General features: G+C 39.1%; 1 protein-coding gene across 20 annotated transcripts in view; it reads left to right on the top strand.

Annotated features, from left to right (window-relative positions):
• LOC135164198 (proteoglycan 4) overlaps nt 1–24745 on the top strand; it is a 35719-nt gene extending 10974 nt beyond the window's left edge. For 3 of the 20 annotated variants that reach the window (XM_064124314.1, XM_064124319.1, XM_064124321.1), the window contains exons 2-17: nt 3982–4084; nt 6516–6575; nt 8273–8409; nt 9900–10179; nt 10744–10861; nt 10998–11142; nt 11471–11568; nt 11843–11972; nt 12076–12151; nt 12274–12485; nt 12917–12989; nt 13970–14143; nt 15052–15372; nt 17671–17943; nt 18603–18871; nt 20574–24745. In XM_064124314.1, coding sequence (XP_063980384.1) covers nt 3982–4084; nt 6516–6575; nt 8273–8409; nt 9900–10179; nt 10744–10861; nt 10998–11142; nt 11471–11568; nt 11843–11972; nt 12076–12151; nt 12274–12485; nt 12917–12989; nt 13970–14143; nt 15052–15372; nt 17671–17943; nt 18603–18871; nt 20574–20945 — 2841 coding nt within the window. In that variant the 3' untranslated portion in view covers nt 20946–24745. Of the gene's footprint in view, nt 1–3978; nt 4085–6515; nt 6576–8272; nt 8410–9899; nt 10180–10743; nt 10862–10997; nt 11143–11470; nt 11569–11842; nt 11973–12075; nt 12152–12273; nt 12486–12916; nt 12990–13969; nt 14144–15051; nt 15373–17648; nt 17944–18487; nt 18530–18602; nt 18872–20573 lie in introns of those variants that run through there. The other 17 variants (XM_064124312.1, XM_064124318.1, XM_064124320.1 and 14 more) reach the window with 11 other exon arrangements.
• The last annotated feature ends 346 nt before the right edge of the window (nt 24746–25091 follow it).

The following is a 25091-nucleotide window of genomic DNA, read 5'->3' as shown; positions in this document are numbered from 1 at the left end:
ATTAAGATGTACTCTGAGTCTATCCCTCCGGCACTCCCTGCCAATCGATCCACGACCCTTTCCCTCGTCCCTTTGCCTCTCAGCCCCTCCTAGCCTCACCAAAAGCTTCATAAGCCCAAGCTCCAATATAAGAACGAGAACCATAGACAAATTTACCTTTCGCTGATAGCTGCAGGCCACGAGGAAGAGACCAACAGGTTTTAATCTCTCCCTCTCACTCTTGCATACTGTGGCATTTCCAGCATTTTCCCTGCCTCTTGCCACCCCCTCGTGACATGCTCTTCTCACTTCGGTGAAACCCAACCCCCGGCAGCTCCTCGGTAGCACAGCTCACTGATTAATATCTAGCTTTTCCTATTCTTCCCATCGAGCTTTTCAAAATCTTCCGAGCAGACCTTCACGTCTTCATGGGATTGAAGGACCGGCTGTCATTGGAATTAATTATAGATTACTTTATTACCGGAAAATCCATATTAGTAATAATAATCCGAAGGTGATTGATTATTTTAATCTAGGATATTTTTTCGTTATTGCAGCCCTCCATAATCCATTGCAACCAGTAATTTTATTTATAATCGCAGCTTATGAATTCAGAGACGATTAAACTTCCTGGAGTGTGACTGGCTCCAGCCCCAGCATATCATCATTTACCTCTTTTCGCTGAGCATCCCACTCAGCTGGTGTTATTTCACTATTGTTCATATGCAAAAGTCAGTTCACATTGTTTCGTTTACACCAGTTCTCCCTCTCTGTGAATGGTCCAATAAACTTCCATTCACGCCTTTGGCAAAGTTTAGAAAGCATCTCCCTCTCAGCAGATCTCCATTTATTGGTTAAACCAGGTACAAAGTCGTGGGATTTATCGCGTAAATAGGGAACTGCAAGCCCAAAGTTTGCTTTTTTATTTATCATATTTTACTTGATTTTATTTTCTCGAACTTCGACAATCAGGCCGGTATAATCTTGTATAAAAATTACTTATTCAGACCGCTTGAGATTCGCTTTGAATCTTCTCACTTCATTTTCTTCCTCCAACAAATTTCCAGTGTAACTTATTTAATTTTTTCTGATGGAGTTGTTCAGGCAATTTTAGTCCTTTCTTCGTTTTACTTCGTTTTACCTCCGTTGATTCGGAGAAAATCAACTTTGTACTTCGGAAGTGAATTCGAATAGTGCAAGTCTGCAGTAAAACCGACGTCGATATTCCATCAGACATCGACTAAAAGAGTAGTGCGATTTTTTTCAGATGGCCTAGATGGGGAATGGGTTGTTCAATTTTATTGTCATGTGTTTTCACCACTCCGAACAGAAAGACTGGAAAAAGTAATACGTACATATCTCGGATATGATACTGAGTGCACGAGGATAAGAGCAAATATTTGCTGCGATGACCTCGATGAGTCTCTAGGCATATGTCACTGCAGATATTTTCGGCATCAGGAATAGAAAGTAGGAAAATACGAGTGAGAGACGTGAAATTTAAAAGGTTTTTTTTTTGTTACGCTGGAGTTTTCCGTCATTTTTATTGGAAATCCCTACGTCGGTGAAACTGTGATTGACAACTAAGTGAATTAGTGATGTGGGCTGGCGATTCCGGGTATTTTCATGTAGGTTAATCCAGTAATTAAACGCGACTTTTCCTGATGCAATGTGCAGCTATTACAATTTATTTTTCTAATTTTTATTATGAATTATTAAAAATTCCTCGGAAATAGCGAGGGAAATTCCAGCAACAAAGTAGAGCCGGGATCAAATATTCTGAGTAACTGAATTTCATTGCAAGCTCTGACTGAATATTTAAGAAGCCGTCGAAAAAATAATTGAAATAGGCAGAGTATGGAGATGAGAATTTTTGTGAATATTATCGATGCTACCTGCGTCTTCGATAATCCCCCCGGCGGGGCGGATTTATCGAACTCTACATCATACGCAAATACCTGTCCGTATCTTGATATATCGAAAATGGTATTCCGCATTGCAATACATTCTTAATATTCAGGGATGCGAAATCCCGCGATATATTTGACGAGATTCGGTGTCCATTCAAGCCCAACGTAATCGGAGTATTCAATAGAATTTCCAGCGAATAAAAAATTATGAGAAATCGTAGAACTTCTTCGCAGAGGACAGATGTGTCTTCTTGAACAGTGACATTCGGCTCTGATAGTATCAGCAAATTGCACATACCCAGAGAATGAAAGTAACCGGAAAAGGGAAGGACCGCAGGGAGATCATTGACGCTATCTGGTTTTTTCAAGAATTTCTTCAAGAGATTGGCTCCATCTGCTCTCGATTCAACTCGATCCGGTATCATCCCAAGTTCCTGACAATGCTCCTTATTCAATCCATCGATCTGTAATTTTTTTTTCACTCCAGAAAATCCAGTCGCTGGCTAGGTAGCAATGGTAATGGCTGTTAGCCATAACCAATGCACTGCATTGTTCGGCGTTGAATGGACCATCGATTCTGCTGTGGTAACCGCGACAGAGTAGATGAGAATAAAATGAGGCGCGTGTTGCTGGTATTGTTGGCACTATCGCGACAATGACGTGGCCTCGAGCTTCTTGGTTATTCTCATTTTTATTGTCTGGAGTTTTTGCTTCCGAATGGAAGCCTCGTTTATTTATCCTTTGCTACTTCTACCGGCAAGTCGAACGCTTCGGTGTTGACGGATGTCTGCCGACAAGAGGCTAAGCCTTAGCTGGTGTGTGCAAAAGTGTACAAAAGATCTCTGTGGTACATTAGTTCTTGTGAATGAGTTGGTGATGTTGGGTGTTATTCAGTAGGTCGTTGATAGCGATGAGGAAACTTTGTCAGCAGAAATATGAAGGGTTTGATCTCTCGCATGGAGATGAATGAAATAACTTTGCGTTTGTAATTATCAGGACGATTTCTATGACTTATCGTCATTTGAGTTTTTGGACAATATCTCTGAAGCTGAACGAGATATTGTCACAGTTATCATATTAAATTTCCACTTGCTATCTCTAATCTTTGTCAAGTTATCTCTCTACCAAGTTGATGTCCTCGTCAAACATTGAAATTATTCGTTATTGTTCGGGGAACAATAAAATGATCGGATGTCTGAACTATTAACAAGAAAACCGTCTTAATGGTGTGCATGTTTGAGAGAACTAATACAATTTGTCCTCCCCTACTCGTCCCCTCGTCCACCCCGTCATAATTGATTAACCTTATCCACATTGATTTACCCCGACATCGGCATGGAATAAATGGGCTCAGCGATCTCCACCATTCTATTTATACCTTGTGCACTTGTAAGACTAACTTTTGTACTCCTTATCTTCTAAACACTCAGCATTATTTATAGTGAAATGGCCCAACTCCAGAGTAAAGAGGAGTTTACAACAGTGGACAGAGAAAATGTCAATGTCGTAGGTTGAAAGCCTAAAGTAGTTAGTTACCCGAAACACTATACTGTACAGACTACACCTCATTCATGCACTTTTAATCGGCGAGGCTTCAGCCAACTATGAACTTCACTCGAAAGTAAACGAGTGAGAACGTGTCATTGTTGTTTGGGCCCAGCTCTATCTGATAACCACTGACATATTCGCATCCCAACACCTCCAGTTGACCAATTTCCTCATAAAAATGTTTTAAAAAATCCCCCAACTCATCTTAAAATTTGAATAATTGAAATGCAAATGGGGGTATCAACGCTATTTCACTAATGACTGTTCCCCTCTCACTTTTCCTATGCAAACAACAGAGACAATTGAGAATGTTTTTGCGAGCTGCAGCTTGCAGCTGAGGTATTCGTATGCAAGCTGTGCCCCAAGATGGTTCTAACGGCTAAATAGTTAGATAAAAAGTAGTTGAACGAGAAAATGGTTCAGACCAAAGTTTCATGCTCAGAGCAATGGACAATAAAAGATAAGCAAAGGGGCCGTATAAAAATGTTGTAGATACTTGGGGAAAAAAATAATGACTGTCCAACTTGGTTTTATGTTTCAGCAGCTCCACTCAGAATACAGGAGCACCTACACATGGCACGAGTACACAGGACCCCATCAGGAGCACACGGTCGTGCGACGAGCGCCTCAGGCCCAGCCGACCTCCAGTAAGTTCGTCCTGAAAGCTCCCCTTTATATCCTACCTTTGTTTTCTTTCCTTCGAAGGAACAATACAGTGGAGGAAGTAAATATTGAGGCAAAGATAAATTTTAAAGTCAACCAAGACCACTGTATAGTAGAAAATATGGGTAATATATATTATCCTCGCAATCGTCATCAGATTTCAAAGAGCCACCGTCGGTCGATGTCACAATCTTCTTTCATGTTCATCATCAAATACATCTCCGGTTGTTTCTCATGTTTGGGTTATTTGATTTTCTATTTTTATTTGTGCTTTTTGTTATATACTTGTTCAATATCTTAATACGGATTGTCCGCATCGATCGACGAGCACAATTCACTCCTTTTATCTAGTTTACTGAGAACTTTCTTACAATTTTTTCTTCATTCTCTTCTTACTAATGAACATTATGATGAAATATTAATGAGAGTTAGTCCATTTATTTTGGTTTTAGGAGTGTTAATAGTGGTTTTATTCTTGGTCGTGCCTACACCTCGTGAACGTCTACACGTTTGATGATTTTTCTTTTCATTTCATTAATGAGATCTGTGAGATCATGTAACAATACGCACTTTTTTTCATTTTTGTGGATTGCGAGGGGCTGATAATTGTTGCGGAGCGATCCCGTATTACTGCTGTCACTGACGTCATCAGGATAAATGACAATTTTACGTTAAAATCAGTCGAAGATGTTTCGTTGAGTGAGTCTATCTATTTAAACAATACTTTAACGGGAATTCAATGAACACTTAGTAATTTGTTCCGCGTTACGGTTAAAGACCACAAGAGTTATGAGCCCCTCGCCGCAATATTCACACATAAATTCTGTGATTGATCGAAGTAAGGAGATAAGTCAATTTTCCTTGAATTAATTGAATAATAGTCTCACGCAAACTATTTTATTACAAAAGTTTTCTCGTGAATTGCATTTATTCTTAAAGCTAATGATATTCTGTATAAATTTTTTTTTTCCTATATTTTTCAACTCCATTAAACTTATCTTTTTCCTCTTTGATTGCAGAATTGCATCAATCGTAATCTAATCACCATTGTTCCTTTGAGTTTCGATGTTGGTTCTCTGTGTATCTTCTATTTTTTTAGTTACAAACACTGTTGTTATGTACGAGGAAGTATGTTTGAATGCGTCATAATGGAGAGGGACGGAGGGAAAGGGTCTAAAACTGTGGCTGATTAGACTGGACTTTAAAACATACGTTGGGAAAATTTTCAAACTGAAATGGAGATGTCGGGAAGTGTATACACACATTCAAATACATACGTATATTCTGTAACGAGACCATCGCGTGTACCGGGAATATGCCCCTGAAATATGGGACTAAAAAGGGCTTACTTGGAAGTCCCTATGTATTACTCTCTTTCGTGTGTACTGTATAAAGTATTCGGATTGGCCGCATGCACGGAAATACATGGAGAATCTAGCGCATTTCCCGCTGACTTGCCACTGCGGATTCTATAAATCCTCGTTTCTTTTTTCCGCACCCTAACTGTCCCCCTGGTCTCCTAATTTTTCGTTTCGTGCGGTCATGGGGAGCCTTTGATTGACGGGGAAATGCGCTGGGTATGGTTCCGGCAGTTTTTTTGGTGTTAGGCACTAATCGAATTTTTTTGATGAATATAATTTCAAAATTGGGAGCGGATTTATCGGGGTTACAAATATCAGGGAGCATTTATGGTTAATGGGCTACTGTTTAATGAATTTACGGTAAATTTTCTGATAAAAATTCTGGTGATGGGGTCAGCGGTGGGGTGATATCATTAAGAGTGGATCAAAAAAAGTCAAAACATCAGGAATAAATCATTTAAGGCTGACGGCTTTAACGGAGCAAAAATAGTACCTTTTTGGGAGTTAACTACGAAGTATAGAAAGATATGACGTCAGTATCGCCTTCCCAGGATCTTTCTTGATAATTTTCGTGAAGCAAACAGAACTCGGAAATTTAACAATTTTTCGTGTTGTGGGAGCGCTTTTCATTTTATAAACAATCTACATCAGTAATTTCCGCATTTAATGAAAAAATATATGAATTACCCCACTATCAGAGCTCTCTTGAAATTCGGATTTTCCCTCGTAGTAAATTTTTGATAGTAAAAGATAGCTGATAATTACTATTATTGCTTTTTGGCGTGGAAATTCACTATTAAAAATAACAGTAGATTTCACAGGGAAGTTTTTCCATTTTATTTTGAAAAAATTCAACTCAACGAATCAAAAAAATTAATATTCGGTGATTACAACAATATAACAGGAGGTAAAAATTCTCTCAGTGTAATTTTATTTCCTCGTCTTTGAAATCGATTGTCTCTAATTTATTTAACGGGATTGAATCCAGAAGAAATATTGAAAAAAAAAACTTTCCAAGATTCAAAATCGTGCCAGCTGCAAATTTTGATTGCAGCGAAGCAACCGAGCGCGAAGCTACAATCGGCCAAGTCAACCGAGGATGAGAACACCGAAGGTAAGAAGAGACGTTACGAACGGTGCTACGCAAACCAAGCCTCTTTATAATGTTTTATTGGTTAAGAATTACCTATAATTTTATTATGTTAAATTGATATTGTTCTCCTTTATTGATTTTCAATTACACATACTATGTTTTAATCCTTTTTTAAATGTACATAATTATCATCACTAGCGTAAGAAAATGAGTCGTACGAAATAAATAATGTACACATGCTTTAGCTGCCTGTTTCAGACCTGAAAATTTGTTGTTTGATTAGCTAATTTGTATTGAATTTTTGGTTGCCCTAGTGAAAATACTTCAACATCAGAGAAGCACGTCAGGATTCCATGGAAGGTCTTTAATCACTTCACAACTTCACCCACATTCCCCTCACCCCCTCCTCCGCTCCCCGCCCCTTGTTTTTTTTAATCATAACGTGTGCATTCTTATGCCCACTTCGTTGCGTGACTCCTCGAAGAGTGGAAAGGGGAGTCGCATGCCTGACGTAGTTGGAGTTCCGATTCCCCAAAATCGATAGTGTAATCGTCACTTCCTGGTCACATTCTCTGAAAAGGGAACGGGCTGGCGAGAGCCCTCAAAAAGCTCATATCGTTTGAGAACTTGGCGAGATTGGTTGTGAATAGTGATATTTCAAAAAATCCTCGGTCGATTTATGGTCCCTCCTGACATCATAAAAAATCAGAACGTTTATAACGATGTTAATTGTCTGGGTCTAGAAGTCATGAAAAATAATTTTTCAAACATTGCAGCCTCCTTTTTCCAATTTTTGTAATTTTTGGTTACTACACAAATGAGGAATTCAATTTTTGTGTCGTCCCACTGTCCCTTATTGAGCCCTCCAATCTCATCAAATTCTCAAACACGAAAAATTGTTCTTCAGAATTAGGGAACGGGTTTCCCTAGCAAAGACGTAGGGGCAGACTCGTCCGTCCGGCCAAACATTTTTACAACTCCTTGCGTCCTCACCCCTCATACGACAAAACTTGACGTGCGTCTCGGATGTCGGCTGAAAGTTTCAGTATAGCCCGGTGCATGCGCTTATCTACATACTTTAAAGTACGGAGTGACGAGAAGAAGTAAAGTTTAAAATAAAGCCCCTTTATTCCAACGTCAAGAGCTATAGAACTCATGAAATTTCCATGTTTATTTTTCCATTGAATGGAGGATAATGTAGGCCTTAACTCGTCGCTCCTATACCTGGCATTCTATTTTTTTTTTATTTGTAGAGTAGGTATAACATAACACAATAGCAAGTGCTGTTGTAAATAATTTCGTACCGTCAATGTTCAGTTAGCTCCGATGGGTGGGTGGGAGGCTTGACCGAGGTCGAGACGATGCCATCGATCCCTCGAGTCATCCATAATTCTACTATTACCTTTTTTCCCTTATTTTTCTCGAAACGATTGGACGAGGTCGATGAGAAAATGTCGGTGAGGTGGAGTAATACATGATGTATACGTACGTGTAATATGTCTACCGGGGTGTACCTTACTTGAGGGGGTTGGGGGCACATTGGGAGAGAGGGAGCATGAGTGAATTGACGAGAGGGATCGAGATCGTTGGTTATTTTGCTCGAGAACGAGGGGATTGGGATCTTCAGCAGAAAAAATTGCTCCCTCCCAGGGGGGAATTTGCTCCTCTGAGTGGCTGCTGAAGTTCAATCACTCATTGCAAATTGGTTTTAATTGCAGGACCAACACTGGAGCCACCATTGCCGAGGAGGAAGAAGAATCCAGAATTGGCTTACAGGCATCATGAATTTATTTCTGCCGCCGACGGAGGTGGCATTGATGCCGTTGATACCAATGTTGTTGCTGATAAGGTTCGGGTGAGTTTAGAATAGAGATATTAATCTTTTCTAACATTAAATTAAATTATTCAAATCAAATATTTACATTAGGACGACGGGAAAACTGGAAATAAATTTCACGAATATCAAATTTTCCATTATCAAAGAATTATTATCAATCACTCTGTTAACAATTCGTTCTCATTTGAATTTTAAATTCAAAGTATTGTTCTGCGTGAAATGAATGAAATTATAAATGCACAGTTTACCAACTTCCGTGTGGCAAAAATAAAACGTTAGGTCTCATCGCAGTGCCAAGGAGAAACAGATCTGATACGTTCCCGTCAGCAATTTGTTTCAATATTTAAACACCTCCCTCATGAAATTTTCACCGTTTCCCCCCAATTTCCTTTACTCTACGAACACCTCCAATTTTCATCTTGCAAATTGAGTAGAACAGTTCGGCTCATTCATGACCTTATACTTTTTATTCAGACCAATTTTAATTTTTCTGATCTTCATCAACGATATTTCCGCCTCTATTAGGTTCATTTAAAGCTTGAAATATTTAGTTAGTGTATGAAAGGTTTTTCGAGGAAGGGTTCTAACGAGAAGAGGATTTTCATGGCGCAACGATGTGCCATCCTTTTTCGATTCTAAGGGTTTTATGGGTATCTATAGGGCGCATAAACCTGAAATGGACGCGATAGGGGGAACGACGATGCACCTCATCTACCGCTGGGCTGCCATGTCTCTAAAACCATTATCCCTACACGTATCATCCTTCTCGCTTTTTTGCACTTGTTACGTAATATATTGTTGTACTGCGTCTCGATTTTTCTTCACTCAGTAAAAAAACGGATAACGCCATTCTCACCAGGAAAATCGAAAAGCGCTATAATTTCTCAGTCGTGTGCTGGAAAATGCGGTTTACTTACTGTTGCAGTAACTGGTGCAAGAAAAAGCTATAAAGTCCCCACTTCAACCACACTATAATTTCCGCGCTTCCGTATTGATTGGAGCAGCTTCAATATGTTCAGCCCTTCACTCTCTAAATTCAATCAGTGATGCAATGAAGGACATTATCAGAATTCCATGAATTGAGCCATTTTCCCTAGTACCTTATTTATCAACAACAAATTTCTACATGCAGATAAATATTCAGGAAAAATTACGAAGCCCACAGCTCACTTTCCAATCAGAAAACCCATTCAGAGAATTTACTTGAAGATCTCCTAATTTTTCGCCGACGGTTTCAGAAAAAAATTACAAATCTCCCAAATTAAATTTAATTACGTTCTTCAATCTTTGTATTTGTCTTCCATTTCATCCGAAAACGGAAGAACCTCTTCCCATTATTTTTTTCTTCTCTTTTCTCTTCTTTTTTTCCCACTTCACCTCAACGTGTGAAATTCACATGTCAAGTGGTTAAACCCTCTTTCGCCCATCAAATTGCAGCATCAAAGAAAGGTCCATCGACATGGATTCCTCTCGTCCTTTGTTCTCAATGATTCCATCTCTGATAACAGGAAGTGACGGGCAGTTCAGCTCTACCACCGAGTCAGCTGAGCAAAGCGATTTCACGGATAAGCACCGAGTATCGATTGCAGTTCGCCTGGCCAAGGCGAGCCCAGCTAACGAATGGTGAGACTGTGGCGCCAATACCAGCTGCTGGTGGTGCTGGTGGTCCACCAGGTGGGCCACGTAAATCCATGAGCATGGGTACCCTCAAACAGGGTATTGCACCAACTGAACCAGCGCCTGTTCACATGAGAAAGAGACCAGGCGATGTGGATCACAAGCGTGACGGTATATTTACCCCCATCTATCAACTATTTTTTTTTATTCTTTCATGTTCTGCTGGATCTTCAGGGGCTTCTCAATTTGTCAATGCCCTGATACTTACACCTGAACGATATATGGGTTTATTAGATTAGCCTTCTGTTGGTTACTGATAAATTCATATTGACGTTGTCTATTTTTGTTTCTCAGCCGATCGACTCATTTGGGGTTTAGCATTTAAAGGATTAATCGGTACCAGGTTCAAGTCCCATTGTTGGTACTCTTATATGATAGTTCAACATAAAAAATTAACGTATGCTATTTATCACTCATTATTTCAGTAGCAAAGAGGTCAGTCGTCTAATCGTTAACTCATTGTTGGTGGATGCAAGATGCTTTCATATAAATTCCATTTTCTGAATTTTATGTAAATGTGAAACCGCATCTGGAATTTTTTCAATCAACTTGCCATTTTTGTTACTGATTTTTATCCTCAGAAACCCGTTTCCTTCGTCGTGAATAGTCGACCCATACGTGCTTCCCATCTTCATTCAAGTACTCTTGTAACATTTCGCTCATTCTGATTCGTAGGAATCCAGGCATCTGAACTCGAACCACTATTCGGTAACAATGCTGATAATATTGATGGTGTAATGCCTGATGTCGACGAGAAAGACGAAGATTTAACTGATTTCAAGATATCTTTCAGGTCAGATAAATTTCGAAATTAATGATTCTCCTTCCTCCAAATTAATTCGAAAAGATCAACTGCGACAGGGCCCGACTGAATTCCCACCAAAATTTAATTCCATTCAAAAGGGCAAATTCGAAATTGTCATTTACAGGGAACGCATGCCGGCGCGTAAGGCAGTGAAGATTGTAGATGATCGTGTAACAAAATCAAAAATCCATAAATCTCCGACTACTGTGAAAAATGCGTTTCCAACGTCCGAGATTATCGAGCTCAGACGTCTTGCTGATGAATATAAGGTAACACATTTTCCTTAGGGAGGTTCGTCACCAAGAGTTTTACGATCTAATTTACATGTGGGCAATATCATGCACCGAGAGACGAGTCATGCAAATTTCTTGGCCTCATAGGCAAACAATGGGTCGTTAGAGAGTGTTCCATCGATTATACTTGAATATCGATCTCAAAAAAGAACAACTTCCTGAGACTAAAAATATTTGTGTACAACAGATTCTTATTTTTCCCTTTCAATGAAATTCACGTTTGTATAGTCTCGGTCGACAAGTCAATTAGTCATAAATCATCACAAGTCATCAACTCATTGAAATAATTTATCTGCTTCATCAGCATCGTGACTGGGGCTGTGGTCTGGCGTCAAAGGAAATGTCATCAATCTGGAAACACGTCTCCAATAATCACGCCCTCAGCGCTCTGTCACTTGCCAGGCCAGTAAACACCGTATACTCAGTGTTTTCCACTCAATCCTCTTCACTCCCAGAAACATACAAACATTTCAATTGAACACTCGGACACACTCACCCGAATTGTCTCCTGGATTTGCAAATGCATCCATGAAATTTTGAATTGTCAAGCAAATGTCAGCAGCTTCACCCCGGGTTCTGTCGTAGTTGTTCTGTTGCGTCCCTTGTCGTTTGCCTCTTCGTCACCAAGATTTTCCACTACAAATATTAGCTGATTATTTCTGTTTCGCTCTCACAGATCAGTGACGAAAGAGGAGAAAGAGAAGGAGAACACGAGGAAGGTTGCACCAGTGACAAATACAATGCCACCAGCTGGTAGGCCCTCCTCTGTTCAGGCCAGACCTATTTCCGGAATTCTTCAAGAAGCGGTGTGTAACTACTGAATTAATTTACAATAATCAAATCCAGACAGGTAGACAATTTTTTCTTATTATAACCAGAAAACGTAATTAACTTGATTGTATTCATCAGGATAATGAGAGAGCCATGGCTCGCGCAAGAAAGGATTTCTTGATCCGCCATCATCTTGACCGTACTACAGGTGCTGGTGAGTTCATTAAAATGTAGTAGGGAGTATCAAGCACTCTCGACGAATGGAGAAAAAAAATACCAAAGAAATTCCATCATGAAACTCCCCAGCTTAGCATCAACATAATTATTAAAATTCAGGTGACGGAGCACTGTTACCTTCTCCAACGAGAGAGAAGCTTGAGCCAGTGTTACCCCGTCGTCGTGACGAGGCTAAAGAGGAGATTCAGCCGAGAACAAAATCGAGCCCCAAGAATAGCCCGAGGACTGGACGTTCACAGAGCCTGGGTCCTCTCAGTAGGTCACCAAAACGTCAAACCCCCCGAGCACCATCAGTCAGCAAAGATGCCAAGGTAGGGGATTCCATTCACTCTACCCAGAGTTGAATAAAATACCATTTGAATTGCTAATAGCCATCTTCATGGGGGCTATCTGTCCTTCCAAAATCATCAAATGTAACAAATAGAACACGAGTTGAATAGTTTGAGTTTGAAGAACGGGATTGTTACATTATAGCATTACCAAATGTGGTATTAATTTGCATTGACTTGAAGCAGAATCATTCAAACTGATCAATCACGATCTAGCCCCACCCCTGGACCTCGGCTTCCTCCTCGACTCAATCGTTCTTGAACTACGAAAATTGTGATTACTAAATTTTATAATGACGTCTGGATGAAATTTCTTGATCATCAGCTTTTGTCGTCAAAGATCAGAAAAAAATCCGTATCTTCTCTACTTTCATTTCACCAATAATTACAATCCCATTTTTCGGATCTTCCAGGAGAAAGAGAAGGAGCATAAGGACAAAGAGGGGAAGGACAGAAGTGGAGAGCCAGAGAGGCATCCCCGTCCGAGTAAGTAAAGAGAAACGACTCGACATTGTAGCCAATTGCCAATTTGGTTTTTTGGCCCCAAAGTCGATCTCTACCAACTTATTCCAACATATATAACGAGAAATGTCGTGCCTCGATCGATCGCCGCAAACTATTGTAGATAAAAAAAAAGTCTAATCTACTCATTCCTAGAAATGAAGAGGAAAAATGGAACATCAGCAGATACACACGATAGAAGTACGAACATAACTTGCATTCTCGTGCAACGTGTATTATTATTGGAAATTTGGACTGTTGCTCGTTTCACTCCCCCACCGCCCCTTCTCCATCCCACTCAGTGTCAGTCCAGATTTTTCCCCCATTTGATTTTAGCGGTACAAAATCTTCGTTGAACTGTCCAGAGATAATTTGCATGATAGTCCTCTATTTATTGTCTTTATATCTCTGTACTCTGCATTGATATCTATCTTGTCATTCTTTGCGACTGTTCATTAGCAGATTTTTAACGTTAAAAAGGGTAAACTTTCGAGAGGTCTCGCCTCTGGCCTGCACCGTTGTCGTCCTTTTTCAAGTATCCAAAAATTTCAAAAGCATCACACAAATACAGAATTACACGGCATTATACATGAGCTGGATCATACTCTGAAAAATCGCAGGCAATGTTCTCAGTTTGAAATTGTCAAGTCCTAGCAATAAAGCTGATTCACGGACGGTCTGGCTTTATGAACTACTTTAAACTGAAATTGGCGAATTGGACTTTATACGAGTGTATAAAAAAATACACGAGAAAAAGCTAACGCTTGCGGCAGAGCTGTGGTATAGTTTCTTTTTTAAAAGTTCTGACTTCCGAATTTTCGTGAATTTATTTAATTGCAGCGATTGTCCCACTCGTAGATCTTCAAACAAGCAAACAATAAACAATACACTTATTTGATAAAATGAAAAATCGTATCGATCGAGCGTGACACGAGCAAACGATTAGAATGACTAGCGGAATAAAGCGGGTGTTTCAGCGGTGGGCGGGCGAGTTCGTTGGAGCATACGAGAATCCTCGCAAACCCCGGTGAAATCGTCGTCGACGAGCGAGCCGCCCATACCGCCTTTGCCATCACCACCTTCTGGCCCTGGGCCCACGCAACTCCACAAGAAACCCTCGCCGAGGTCACACCGTAAATGTACGTCAATCCTATGTCCGTCACGTGCCAAAAAAAAAATGAAAACGCTGAATCGTGATATTATTTTGTTGCGACATTAACCATTAAGAATCCCTAATGATCTTTCGCTAACAAAATCGTCAGTGGATTCAGTTAAATAGATGTCATCCTGTAGTTACCACGACGCCTTATGAAAGCTATTGCAAAGTAGTTGTCAGATGCATCTAGATGACATTTTTCGTCGTTATCATTCATCATGATCCTTGAATCGCTCAATAATATTTTTCCCAACGTCACTCTCATGAAGATCTTTACCATTTCATCCGAGCATCGCCCGACACTGCGATCTCTTCACGTGAACGTGCGATATATAGTCCATACGTTTTAACTTGTATTTAAAATATTTTTTGCTAACTTCTCCGGTTCTTCCGGAAACTAGTTTTATCATTGAAAATGCGGATTCACTTGATTACCAGAATTACTTGCGTGACGGGAGGAAAAATTACAGAGAATAATCGGCTTATTAATCTCCAAAAACGTAAAATCCACCGATAAAATTTCGCCGTCGCTATTGCGTATGGACTACACTATTTAATCCACCATCCAACTCTTCTTTTCTCACTCCCAATGAAAAATCATCCTCCCAGCATTACAGATTAATTGCACAAGCCCTTTGACAATCGCAATCGAGCATGTTCACCACAGGTTCATGAACCCCACCACAGCTACGCGTTCATGTAAAAGCCCATGCAAAAATTCCGACCAGCACTCTGTCGTTCACAACAGAGATCCTCCCAAGAGCAAAGTGAGCCTTAGCACCTTGACTAAGAAAATAAAAATTAATAAAAATAAAATGCAGAGGCAGTGGAAAGCTCGGAGCCCTGGCGAACATCCACATCATTTTCATCAATCTACGATATATGTTCTAGCCTTCCTCGCGACCACCGCTTCCCCCCATCGTCCTCTTCATCATCACGCGAAACCTACTTCTGCTAATGTTACGAAAGTCCCCGGTAAGAATACGACACAACACAGTGTCGATGTCAATACAACAGTGTCCAGCTCAGTGTCATCAGGCAATGAGGCAGCACCCTCGGGCTCGAGATCACAGCGTACACTAAAATTAAACAATGAGAATAATCGAGCCCGAGGTAGTGTCAGGGCCCAAGTAACAACTGTTATCGACCCATCCAAATCATCCTCCGACAATCGATACCAATCGTACCGAGCTAATGCAGCCCTGCAAGCTAGTAAGTAGCATGCTTTTGGCATTACCACTGTGCCGAGTGATAATGTCTACCTACATCGTGATTTTTACTACTAGTTTTTTTTTCAGTGAAGTGACTTTAGAATTCAAGCTGATACAAAATGTGAAACTCCATAATTGGATTCCCGCTGATTGTACATTTTTTGGAAATTCATGTCCTTTGGAAAATAATTATTAACTGCAACTATTGTTATCAGTATTTTTTAACTGGAAAATTTTCGAGCAGAAGATGCATTCGACATGTCCTTTTGAATCTTTACTCATTTATGAGCCATAATGCGTGAAAAATTTAGTAAAAAATGTATGAAAAAAACCCAGTCAACGACTTTATCAAATTATTTCTTGACAGTCCTGAACTTTCATGTGACGTTTTCCTTCGCAGTACACACGGGGCTATTACCAGAATAATGTTATATAAATAGAAATAATACTTACAATGAATCTAAAGTCATTTCAACGGCACTATGTAAAACGATGTGTGCTTTAAATCGCGTCAAGTTGAGTAAAAAAGCTTGTTCGCCCTAACAATGGATTTTACTCTTCACTTATATCGGTAAATGTCTGAATGTCTAGAGACAGCTTAAATCCCTCTAAATCTGTGTCATCAAGTCACCACTTCACACCACCACTTCCACATGTGTCTGTACTCTCATCTCCTCCATTTGTATATTTTTCGGTGTAATCTGAGTCAGTGTCGTCGATATTCTGCTTTTAACCGAGGTACCGACATCATTTATCTTGGTAGTCCATGAGTGCTTTATGCCTTGTGCATCTTCCTCATCCATTCATTCATCCCGTATTCCCCTAATCCATCAATCTCTTAACCGGAAGACTCTCACGTACTTACTGAATTGCCCGACAATGTGGCTGTTGTCTCTGCATTGTCTCTTCCACCACTGATTTTAGCTATTTCATATTCTCTATTTCCTGTACCTAAACGTTTGCTCTGCTGATATGATGTTAAACGTTGTTGATTGAATATTGAATTTGTCTATACCCTCAAGTACACTCCAACAATTAGTGTCCAACTATTTGTATTCAATTAAATTTGTTATTAAAGTGAATGCAGCAAGGCATTGTTACACAAACTGTGTTATTAATTTCAGTCCACAGGGGCCATTGAAAAGCTGGGGAGCACCATCTCGCTCTAAACTCGTAAATTTCTCATTAATGTTTCAACGGTTAACGACTTGAATCACTTTGATAGGGGATTAAGTCCCCTGTGAAGATTATAGACAACTTGTTTCTAATTTATCTAACTCTCTCACAAAAATATGAATTCATCAACAGAGAAAAACATTTTCCAAGCGCGATTCGAGGGGAGATGTATTCATTGAAGAAACTGAAAATTGTTCAGAACATCGAGATGACTTAAAAAATATAAGAATTTCTCGATTATCAACCCCTTTTCTGAATCAATACAGCTACGCTCGAACCGCGTTAATTAAGAATATTGATCATACAATAATAATTCGAATTCTTTGAACTTGATAAGACCGAATGTTCGACGATTGGATCAAACAGACGACTGAAAATTTTTCCAGTGCTTCGTCCTTTTCACGTTAATCGACTCTGGATAATTACGATAAATGTGTTAATTTTCCGAGACGATTAAAATGGAAGGAGAAAAAATTACTGTTTACTCTGCCTGGAAATTGCTGGGATAGAGTAGATCTTATTATCTGAAGTTTGAATTAGCTTTTATGCACTCTCGATCGTTTACATTACCGATTCCCATCAAGTTCTCAAATAAGACGGATTGTTTGCCAATTACCAAGAATTTTTTTTTTATTGGAAGAATTTTTTTCTCTCAATCCTCGTTCATTCGAAACTATGCTGAACTATCATATTGACATTCTGAGGTGAATAAAATGTAATAAATGAACCATTGAATCTCTCGGCTTAGTCATGCGCTCGTACTCGACGTTTTTCTACTGTAATTAAAATCATGTGATGTGAAATGTAAATACAATTGGATTTAATTGGCATTGCTGCACGGCTTCTGGCTGACTGCTTTCAAAAGTCAACGACCACCAACATCCCGAGGAACGAAATTATATTCAGGACCAATCACTAGAAATAACAGAGAACTAAAAAAAAATTCTGAACCGATACTAGAGAAATTGTTTTAAAATGCAAATGAACTACAAATCGAAAGATTTCAATTGGAAAAATAAATATGACGTTTTCACGTCGAGGGCGAGCATGTCCCCCTTGTCTTCCCCCCCAGTGACTGACCAATGGCACTTGCCGAATAAGCCTCGAACGTTGGTTCTTCCAGTGACAGCGGAACCGCAGGTAAATGGCGACGCAACCGGGGGCGATTCCAGCGTAGCGTCAACTCCACCGTCACAGAGTGCCACCGCACCAGTAGCGACCGCAGTAGTGACAAGCACTCCTTGGTTCGACGACGAGCCAGTGGTAAAGAGTCCCCCAGAGCCGACGCGAGTAAAATCCCCAGAACAAATGATAATGCGATCACCGGAGCCAGTAAATTGGACAGTGCCGCTGGACACCGGGAAGACATTCACGGTGACCCAAAACGTGAGGGAAGGTAAAGACATCACAAACATTTTTCAAAAATACTCTTTACATTTTCAATGTGCACAGACACAATCAACATTATTTTTTCGGTAACAAATTAACGAAAATTTCAAATGAGTTGATGAACGTAAAAAAAATCAATTGAACCGCAGGTGAAATATCTTATATGTGCACTGACAGGTAAAATTGGTTCTCCCAAGTTCAGGGTGCCCTGAGAGCTGATATTATCATTTCAATAATATATATCTCCAGGTACATTTGTTCCAGGTAGATCGAGTTAGGTTCAATGTTGGGTTAAGAGAGTTAATTGAAGTTTATGTTCAGCATAATTATTATCCGGTCCACCATGCTCGTGGCGCATGAAACCCAACTTGAATCATCTGGGGATAAGCAGGAAAAGGCATCTGGGAGGAGAGCATCTTGAAGAAAAACCATATTTCCTCTCAGTGCACATTAATTACTACTTTTTCGATAATCGAATGAAATGTTAGTTTCCCCTTGAATCATTCAAAATGTATTAACAAGCCAATCTAATAATTTTGTATTAATTAAAGCGCAATTAAGAGACTGGTATCATATTTCTTAGTTTGTTGCCGGTAAATATCATCGAATTTTTATCGTTGAAGTATTACTGCGTCCTTTGAAACCACTGACATTGTTCATTTACAGGGGAACCCCTGACGCGGCCCCACAGCGAGGCCAAGACATGGGCGCCAGGGTCGACAGTGATATCAACACCCCAGTCAGCGCCCCCAGAACTAGCTCAGCACAAATCTCATCATCAATCCCAGCACTCGGGGTACAAGTCACCAGAGAGCGAGAGCGTTTCCCTGGGGAGTTACACGGGACTCAATGGCCACAAGGATCTCGACTCGGAGAGGGACAGTCCACTACCGAGCAATCTACAGGGTACATCCACAGCATCCCAAAGTGATAAGGTATTTCCTTATTCAGACCGAATTTCGGCTTTCCATGTGGTGTCGATTGGTCCTTAATTCCTGTTGTTCATTATGATTTGGAGGAGGATATGGGAAAAATATTTTTAAAACGCCACCTTTCTCAGAGGAAGTAATGGGGGCGGTCAACCGCTAGGATTACAAGGGCGTTTTACGAAAAAGTACTCATTAGTTTATTAAAGTCTGAAGACTCATAAGAGTCATAAAACAGGATCATTAGGAGGTGATGTAGAACTGGAGCGAGCCAATTTATTCATAATTATTTACATGGACTGCACAAATAGATGAAGAAATTGTGTGCACTGGCCTTTTGGATAATTAGAAATTTGCAAATTGTCAAAATGCACCGCCATGGAAACCCGAATCCCCCTTACTCAAACAGAGAATTCGAAACACCGGGGCATAGTGGAATAATTTTAATTATTTCGACTCTCTCTCTCTCTCTCGATGCATAACTTTTTTATCCTACCGTAGTATGAGTTCCGGTCACAGAGAACATTTAATGGAGTGGAACTAATTACACATACTCAACCCGATGCTATTGAATTTTATTAATTACAATTACTCGTATGCTCGGCGAGTTTTCATTAAATAAAAATGAAAATAATTGACTCCAGTGATTTCGACACTCATGAAATTACGGGATGTCTAATTAATGAAGTAAAAACAGTAGAGACTGCATTATTTTAACGTTTCCTCGTTTCCAATGGGTGCTTATCATTCAGATATGGAATTATACAGAAACGAAAATGAGTAACCGTTCTTTATAAACGTTTCATTCAGAAATATGATAAAACTGGTGTTGGCTGGGTTGAGAAGAGCATTTTGAGCCCTTTTTTTTATGGATTGCAACGTTCCTGCATGCGATAAAATGTCTATAAATTGGTCGTGTTTTCACTAGCGGAGTTTTGGGTCAAGGTGTTCCCCCTATCAATCCCAATTGAATAGAGATGATTGGGCATGTATGAGAGAGATTGAAGAGATACAAAATAAAAAGAATTGAAGTGCTCGGGATTTCACTAGAGCAGCGGGTCAAGAACTCTACTAGAATTCACTAAATTTTTCTATTAAATTTTTCCCCTGCGTAGATAATTCAATATTTATTTATTTTCAATGGATTTAGTTATCTTTTAACTTTGTACTAAACAGGAAGAGGATGAACACCCGCCGTAAAGACTACCCCATAAAAAGGTTATCGGCAAATATGTGTAGGAAGATTTATTTAACATGTGTGTCGAGAATAGTTTTTATATGTCATAAAAGAGAAACGGCGAGTAAAAAAATATATAACATGGACCACAATTTTTAGAATCTTCCCTTTATAAAATATCCTCAGGACACCCTACAAATTCCTGTTGAAGTTGTCTCTTCTTCTTCCCGGTGGTATCTTCTACTGAATTTGGACTCTCGTTTAACTTATTAATTCAAAATTACCCCAGTATATCTGTGCCTTCCCAAAAATTTATTCCGACATTCCTGCGGTGAGGCTAACAACTGTCTCACCCGCAACTGTTACACTCCACAACATATCTCCTCAATTATTCATGACAATGGAGAATGTACCTCTCTGAAACAAGCCAATCTCCTCGTACAATTTCTAGAGTGTTCCCTCAATGAAAAATAAATATCTCCGTGTTCACGTAATCCCGATGTACTGCCTACACCCTCGTATTTATGCCTCCAGCTATCAGTAGCGCCAGAAACGAAGGAAAAGCTGGCTGAGGAGCCTTCGATAAAGCCCGTGGCCGGGACGAATCTCCGTTGCCTAGAGGATCCTGTCTTCGAGTTCGACAGAGGCCAGAAATCCGAAGAGCCTTTACCTCCAGCCCCATCAGTCCCAGTAACGCAGTCAGGCTACCGTGTTCTGGAAGCAGAAGAGCCAGTAGTGCCTGCAGGTGGTACCGGTGGCACTTCCAGCTCTGGATATCATGTGCTGGAGGCACCAGCCCTCAGTCCAGGTGCTCAACAACGATCAGTCACCAGTGATGTACTCGAAATCGCTCGCAATCGCTTTGATAAATTTTGGGGCAAGGGGGGATCCGAGAATCAGGCTTAAACAATCGATAGCGTGTGGAAAATCGTAAAACAAAGTCGCATCATAGGCTAGAACGCTGACGGAAGATCGAGGATGGGAATGAATGATTTAAATCTATGAATTTGAATAATTGGAGCTGATGAGTTCTCGTGATCGTCGTCCAATGCTCCTTTGGGTCTTCTGGGACAATTGGGTTGTTGCATGACTTTGGTATTGAAAAAACTTATGAAATTGCAAATTTTGATGAAAAATATTAGACACGTCTAACCGATTGACGTCATGTGTAAGACTTCTTCGATCGCCTTTAACTCGGTAATTTTTTATTGCTTCGGATAATAAAAACCATGTGTCTTATACTTTTCATTTAATTTTCATTTCCAGTACTGAAAAATTCTCATGCAAAACTCCAATTCATTTTAAATACAATGAGCAACATCTCGTAATCATTCATTAATTAATCATCCATCAATGGCCAATGAGAACAATCTGCTGAATGGCTTTACGTGCTAATTCGTGTAAACCCATAATAGTTTTTGGGGGGCTTCATGCATTTTTGTACGTTATAGAATTAACCACGTGAATCAAAACACAAGATACCATAACGAAATAGAATGATTCAGAGAGTAAATAATTGAAAAAAGGTGCTTTCTAATTTTCGCAAACACGTGGTTGTCGCCAGTGTCGATCGATGAAACTGATCACAATCGGTAGGAATTTTTGTTAATAATTATTTACAGTGAGTGCGTCGTTACGGACGAGTGATCACGGTTTGATTGGCTCCAGATGGGGGAGTGGACAGGTTGACCATGATTTATTCGATAAATAATAGATAGCGTTGCACTCCGATAAAGGATGAAAATTGTTATGAAATAAAATACCAGTCATATGAAGTGAAAAAAAAATGGGAGGGGTAAATTAGAGAGATTTATTGAACGCTGTTTTACATTCCGTCTGATGTTTTTCGATGCATTTAGGTTTGATTTTTTAATTAAATATGGTAAACATTTTTTGAGGATATATTGTCCCTCAGCAGACACAAGGCGCTACCTGATTTACCTGCATGATTTAATCTCCGATTTATTGATTTTATGAGTAACTATTAACGTTCGCGAAAAAGTTCAATGGAAACGAGTAAGTGATGGATGTGGAGAAGATTCAGAACGAGAAAAATAACTGAGTGGAGAGGGCATGGGAAATCCATGTGAAGAATCCCTTGAGGTCAGACGAAGAAATGAAAAAAATAAAGCGTTCGGGTGATTCCTATAGTTACGTCTTGTAGTTTAGGAGCTGAAGATAATGCTGGAGTTTTTTAACTAGTCAACGCCGAGACTGTTTTCTCAAGGGAATGAGATAGGTAATGAAGAAAAAAACAAAGTAAACACTGAGTTCAATCGAAAGTTGCAGAAGTAATCGATAGATATCGAGGATCGAAGGGTGGAAGGTAAAGTTTCATACTCGATGAGAATGAAGAGCTTTTTTTCTCACGCGCGTTAAGATATACCAGTACACCACACTCCATCCAGATTCCACGTCCAAAAGTCCATAACAATGATTAAACATTGAAATCCAACCAACAGTAGTGATGTGAAAATAATTAAAAATACATAAGACAGAAGAACAATTCATAACGTAAAAACTATTATTGACTGATGGAATTCGGTGAACTTAGGAGACAGGGAGATTAATACGAGATTAGGGAGTGATTTAATGAGTTAGGAGGAGGAGGAGCATTATCTTAAGGAACATTGTCCTGATGAGATTGCTTGAGGACGTCCTGCACCCTTGAGCTTTCCTCATTTTTTAAGAACAAATTAAATCATTTAGATCTGTCGTTGATGTAATGCATCAATTACTGTATCTAGTTAGCGCGTAGCTTCGAGAAACTAATCGAGTGCGACATCATCATCATCACATATTTGATTTGACGCGTCATTAATAATCTGTGAGGAGAAATGAAAAATTACTTTTAGGAGTTCACGTCAATATTTTGAATACCTCAAGCATAAACGGGCGATGGGAAATCTCCCAGACGTAATAAAAACCCTTGATATTCCGTCATATTCATGGGAATGACAGACATCAAAAAGTATAAATTCCTCGGTTCGCTCCATTCAAAAAAATTCATGCGAAATACCTACCATTCATCACAATTCCCTCAAAAAATAAAAAAAATTATTGAAGACTCCGTTCGAATGCACCTCGCGAGCTCACACTGCCCGTCCGAATTTTCTAGGCACCGATTATCCTGTGATCCTGTGACAAAAAAAAAGTAAAGGAACATTGAAAAAATTCCTCTGAGTTTATTGTCAACTGCCCCGAGTATTTCCAAGACCACTGTCAACATCGGGCTATGTTTATTTGCCATTAAACAATTTTAATTATCGATGTGTAGTGACTGATAGATACCGAATGAAACCGAAAAATGGAGCTGCTTGCTCTGCGTGCTGGACACGCAGATATTTTCCATGAGAATGCGATTGAATCATCCGCCAGATCCGTTGTTTTATCTGAACACATTTATTTCCCCTGAGAGTGACAATCCCATTTTGATTTCTAGCCAATTGGAGTTACGTGTAATTTTTACGCAATCGATCGAGGTGCAAGAACAACGCCAGAGAGAAGTTAAATACCCTATGTTTAGCATTCAAAAATAATGACAAACAATTTTTTTCTTAATAATGATGCAGAAGAAAAAAGACAAGCCCAAGAGCGACAAAAAAAAAACAATTAAATAAGGCAAATCCGGGATTTCTTTCTGCGTCCCTCCCCGCCTTAGTCTGTACACGCCTATTATAAATAGATAGAACGTATTATAATACGACAATTATATACAATTAAATAATTCAAATGAACATGGGAGATAGATTATGCAATGGATTAATAGACGAGAGTGATTGATACCGGCCGAACTGTTTTGCGAAAATACGAGAATAAATTGATGCGCACTTATATGATCAAATAATGTATTGTTGATTTTGATGTTTATACGAATATTTAAGAGTTTAAGGGCACGAGGTACAACGAATTTGTCACGATTGAGTGTATCATTTTATTCTGATTATTATGGAGACTAAGGGGATTGATAGTAATAGTAAATTTACGTCAATTTTTTCATGTATTGAATTTTTAATTAATTTTCTACTTACGTCTGAACGATTCTGTCATAATTGACGATGTCCCGTTTAATTTTCATGGCTTTCAGTCGCTTCCGTCTAGATAAAAATGTGGAAAGCCTTCACGATTTTGCGTGCTCAGCTTAATTAAAGAATTCAACTTTTTTCCAAATATTTTCACCAAGTGTATATAATATTGTTCATAAAAAAAATTATTATACCAAATGTGATGAAATAAGAAACTTTTTAAACAAATAGAGGCCTCTCTCGTGTGTACACGACTTTGTTTGGTGCAGGGTAATTAAATAATCATGTGATGGGATTTTTATGAAAGAAAAAAAAAGAACCTAATCGTTTCTCATATTTTGCAAAACAGTCAACGGAATGGGCATGAATAAATAAAAGAGAAGAAAAAACAAAATAACAAAAAATATATATAATCAACATGACTGAGTCTATCATTTCACGTTAATTACGTTTGATACGATATTTCACGTTATCGTTGATAATATGAATGAGTCGTTGGGGTCGAGAAACATTGATATATTATATAAGCACATTTAAGCGAAGAAAAATAAAATCGTTGTCGTAATTATTTTGCAATTAATTCGGAGTGCAGTGGATAAAGTGTTACCAAATGCTTCAAAGATACGTATAGACGTAAAGTGAACTAAAAATAATAATAATAATGATAATAATAATACCAGAGACATGATAAAATTATCTGTGTCCTATTTTCACGTTGATTCCCTCTGAAAACCACATTCCTTCTCGATTGCAGTGGATGAACGGAATTCAACAAAACGAATCATTCATTAATATTGATATTCCAAAAGAATGAGGCAAAGATGGAAAGAAAAATTAAATGATTATGGCTATATACATTATATATTATTAGAAATTGAAATACTCATAATAAAGACACGCCGAAGCTTCCTGTGACTCGACAAAAATGAAGAAAAACAAAATATTCAATTCAAATTGGCCCTGAATTCCTCACAAAAATTTTCTGTTGTTCTATCATTGAATGAAATACGATAGCTCATGAAATTGT

The sequence above is a fragment of the Diachasmimorpha longicaudata genome, chromosome 7 (assembly GCF_034640455.1).
Source record: "Diachasmimorpha longicaudata isolate KC_UGA_2023 chromosome 7, iyDiaLong2, whole genome shotgun sequence".
Lineage (NCBI taxonomy): Eukaryota > Metazoa > Arthropoda > Insecta > Hymenoptera > Braconidae > Diachasmimorpha > Diachasmimorpha longicaudata.
The sequence above is the reverse complement of the archived record's forward strand: the minus strand, read 5'-3'. Positions and strand labels throughout refer to the sequence as shown.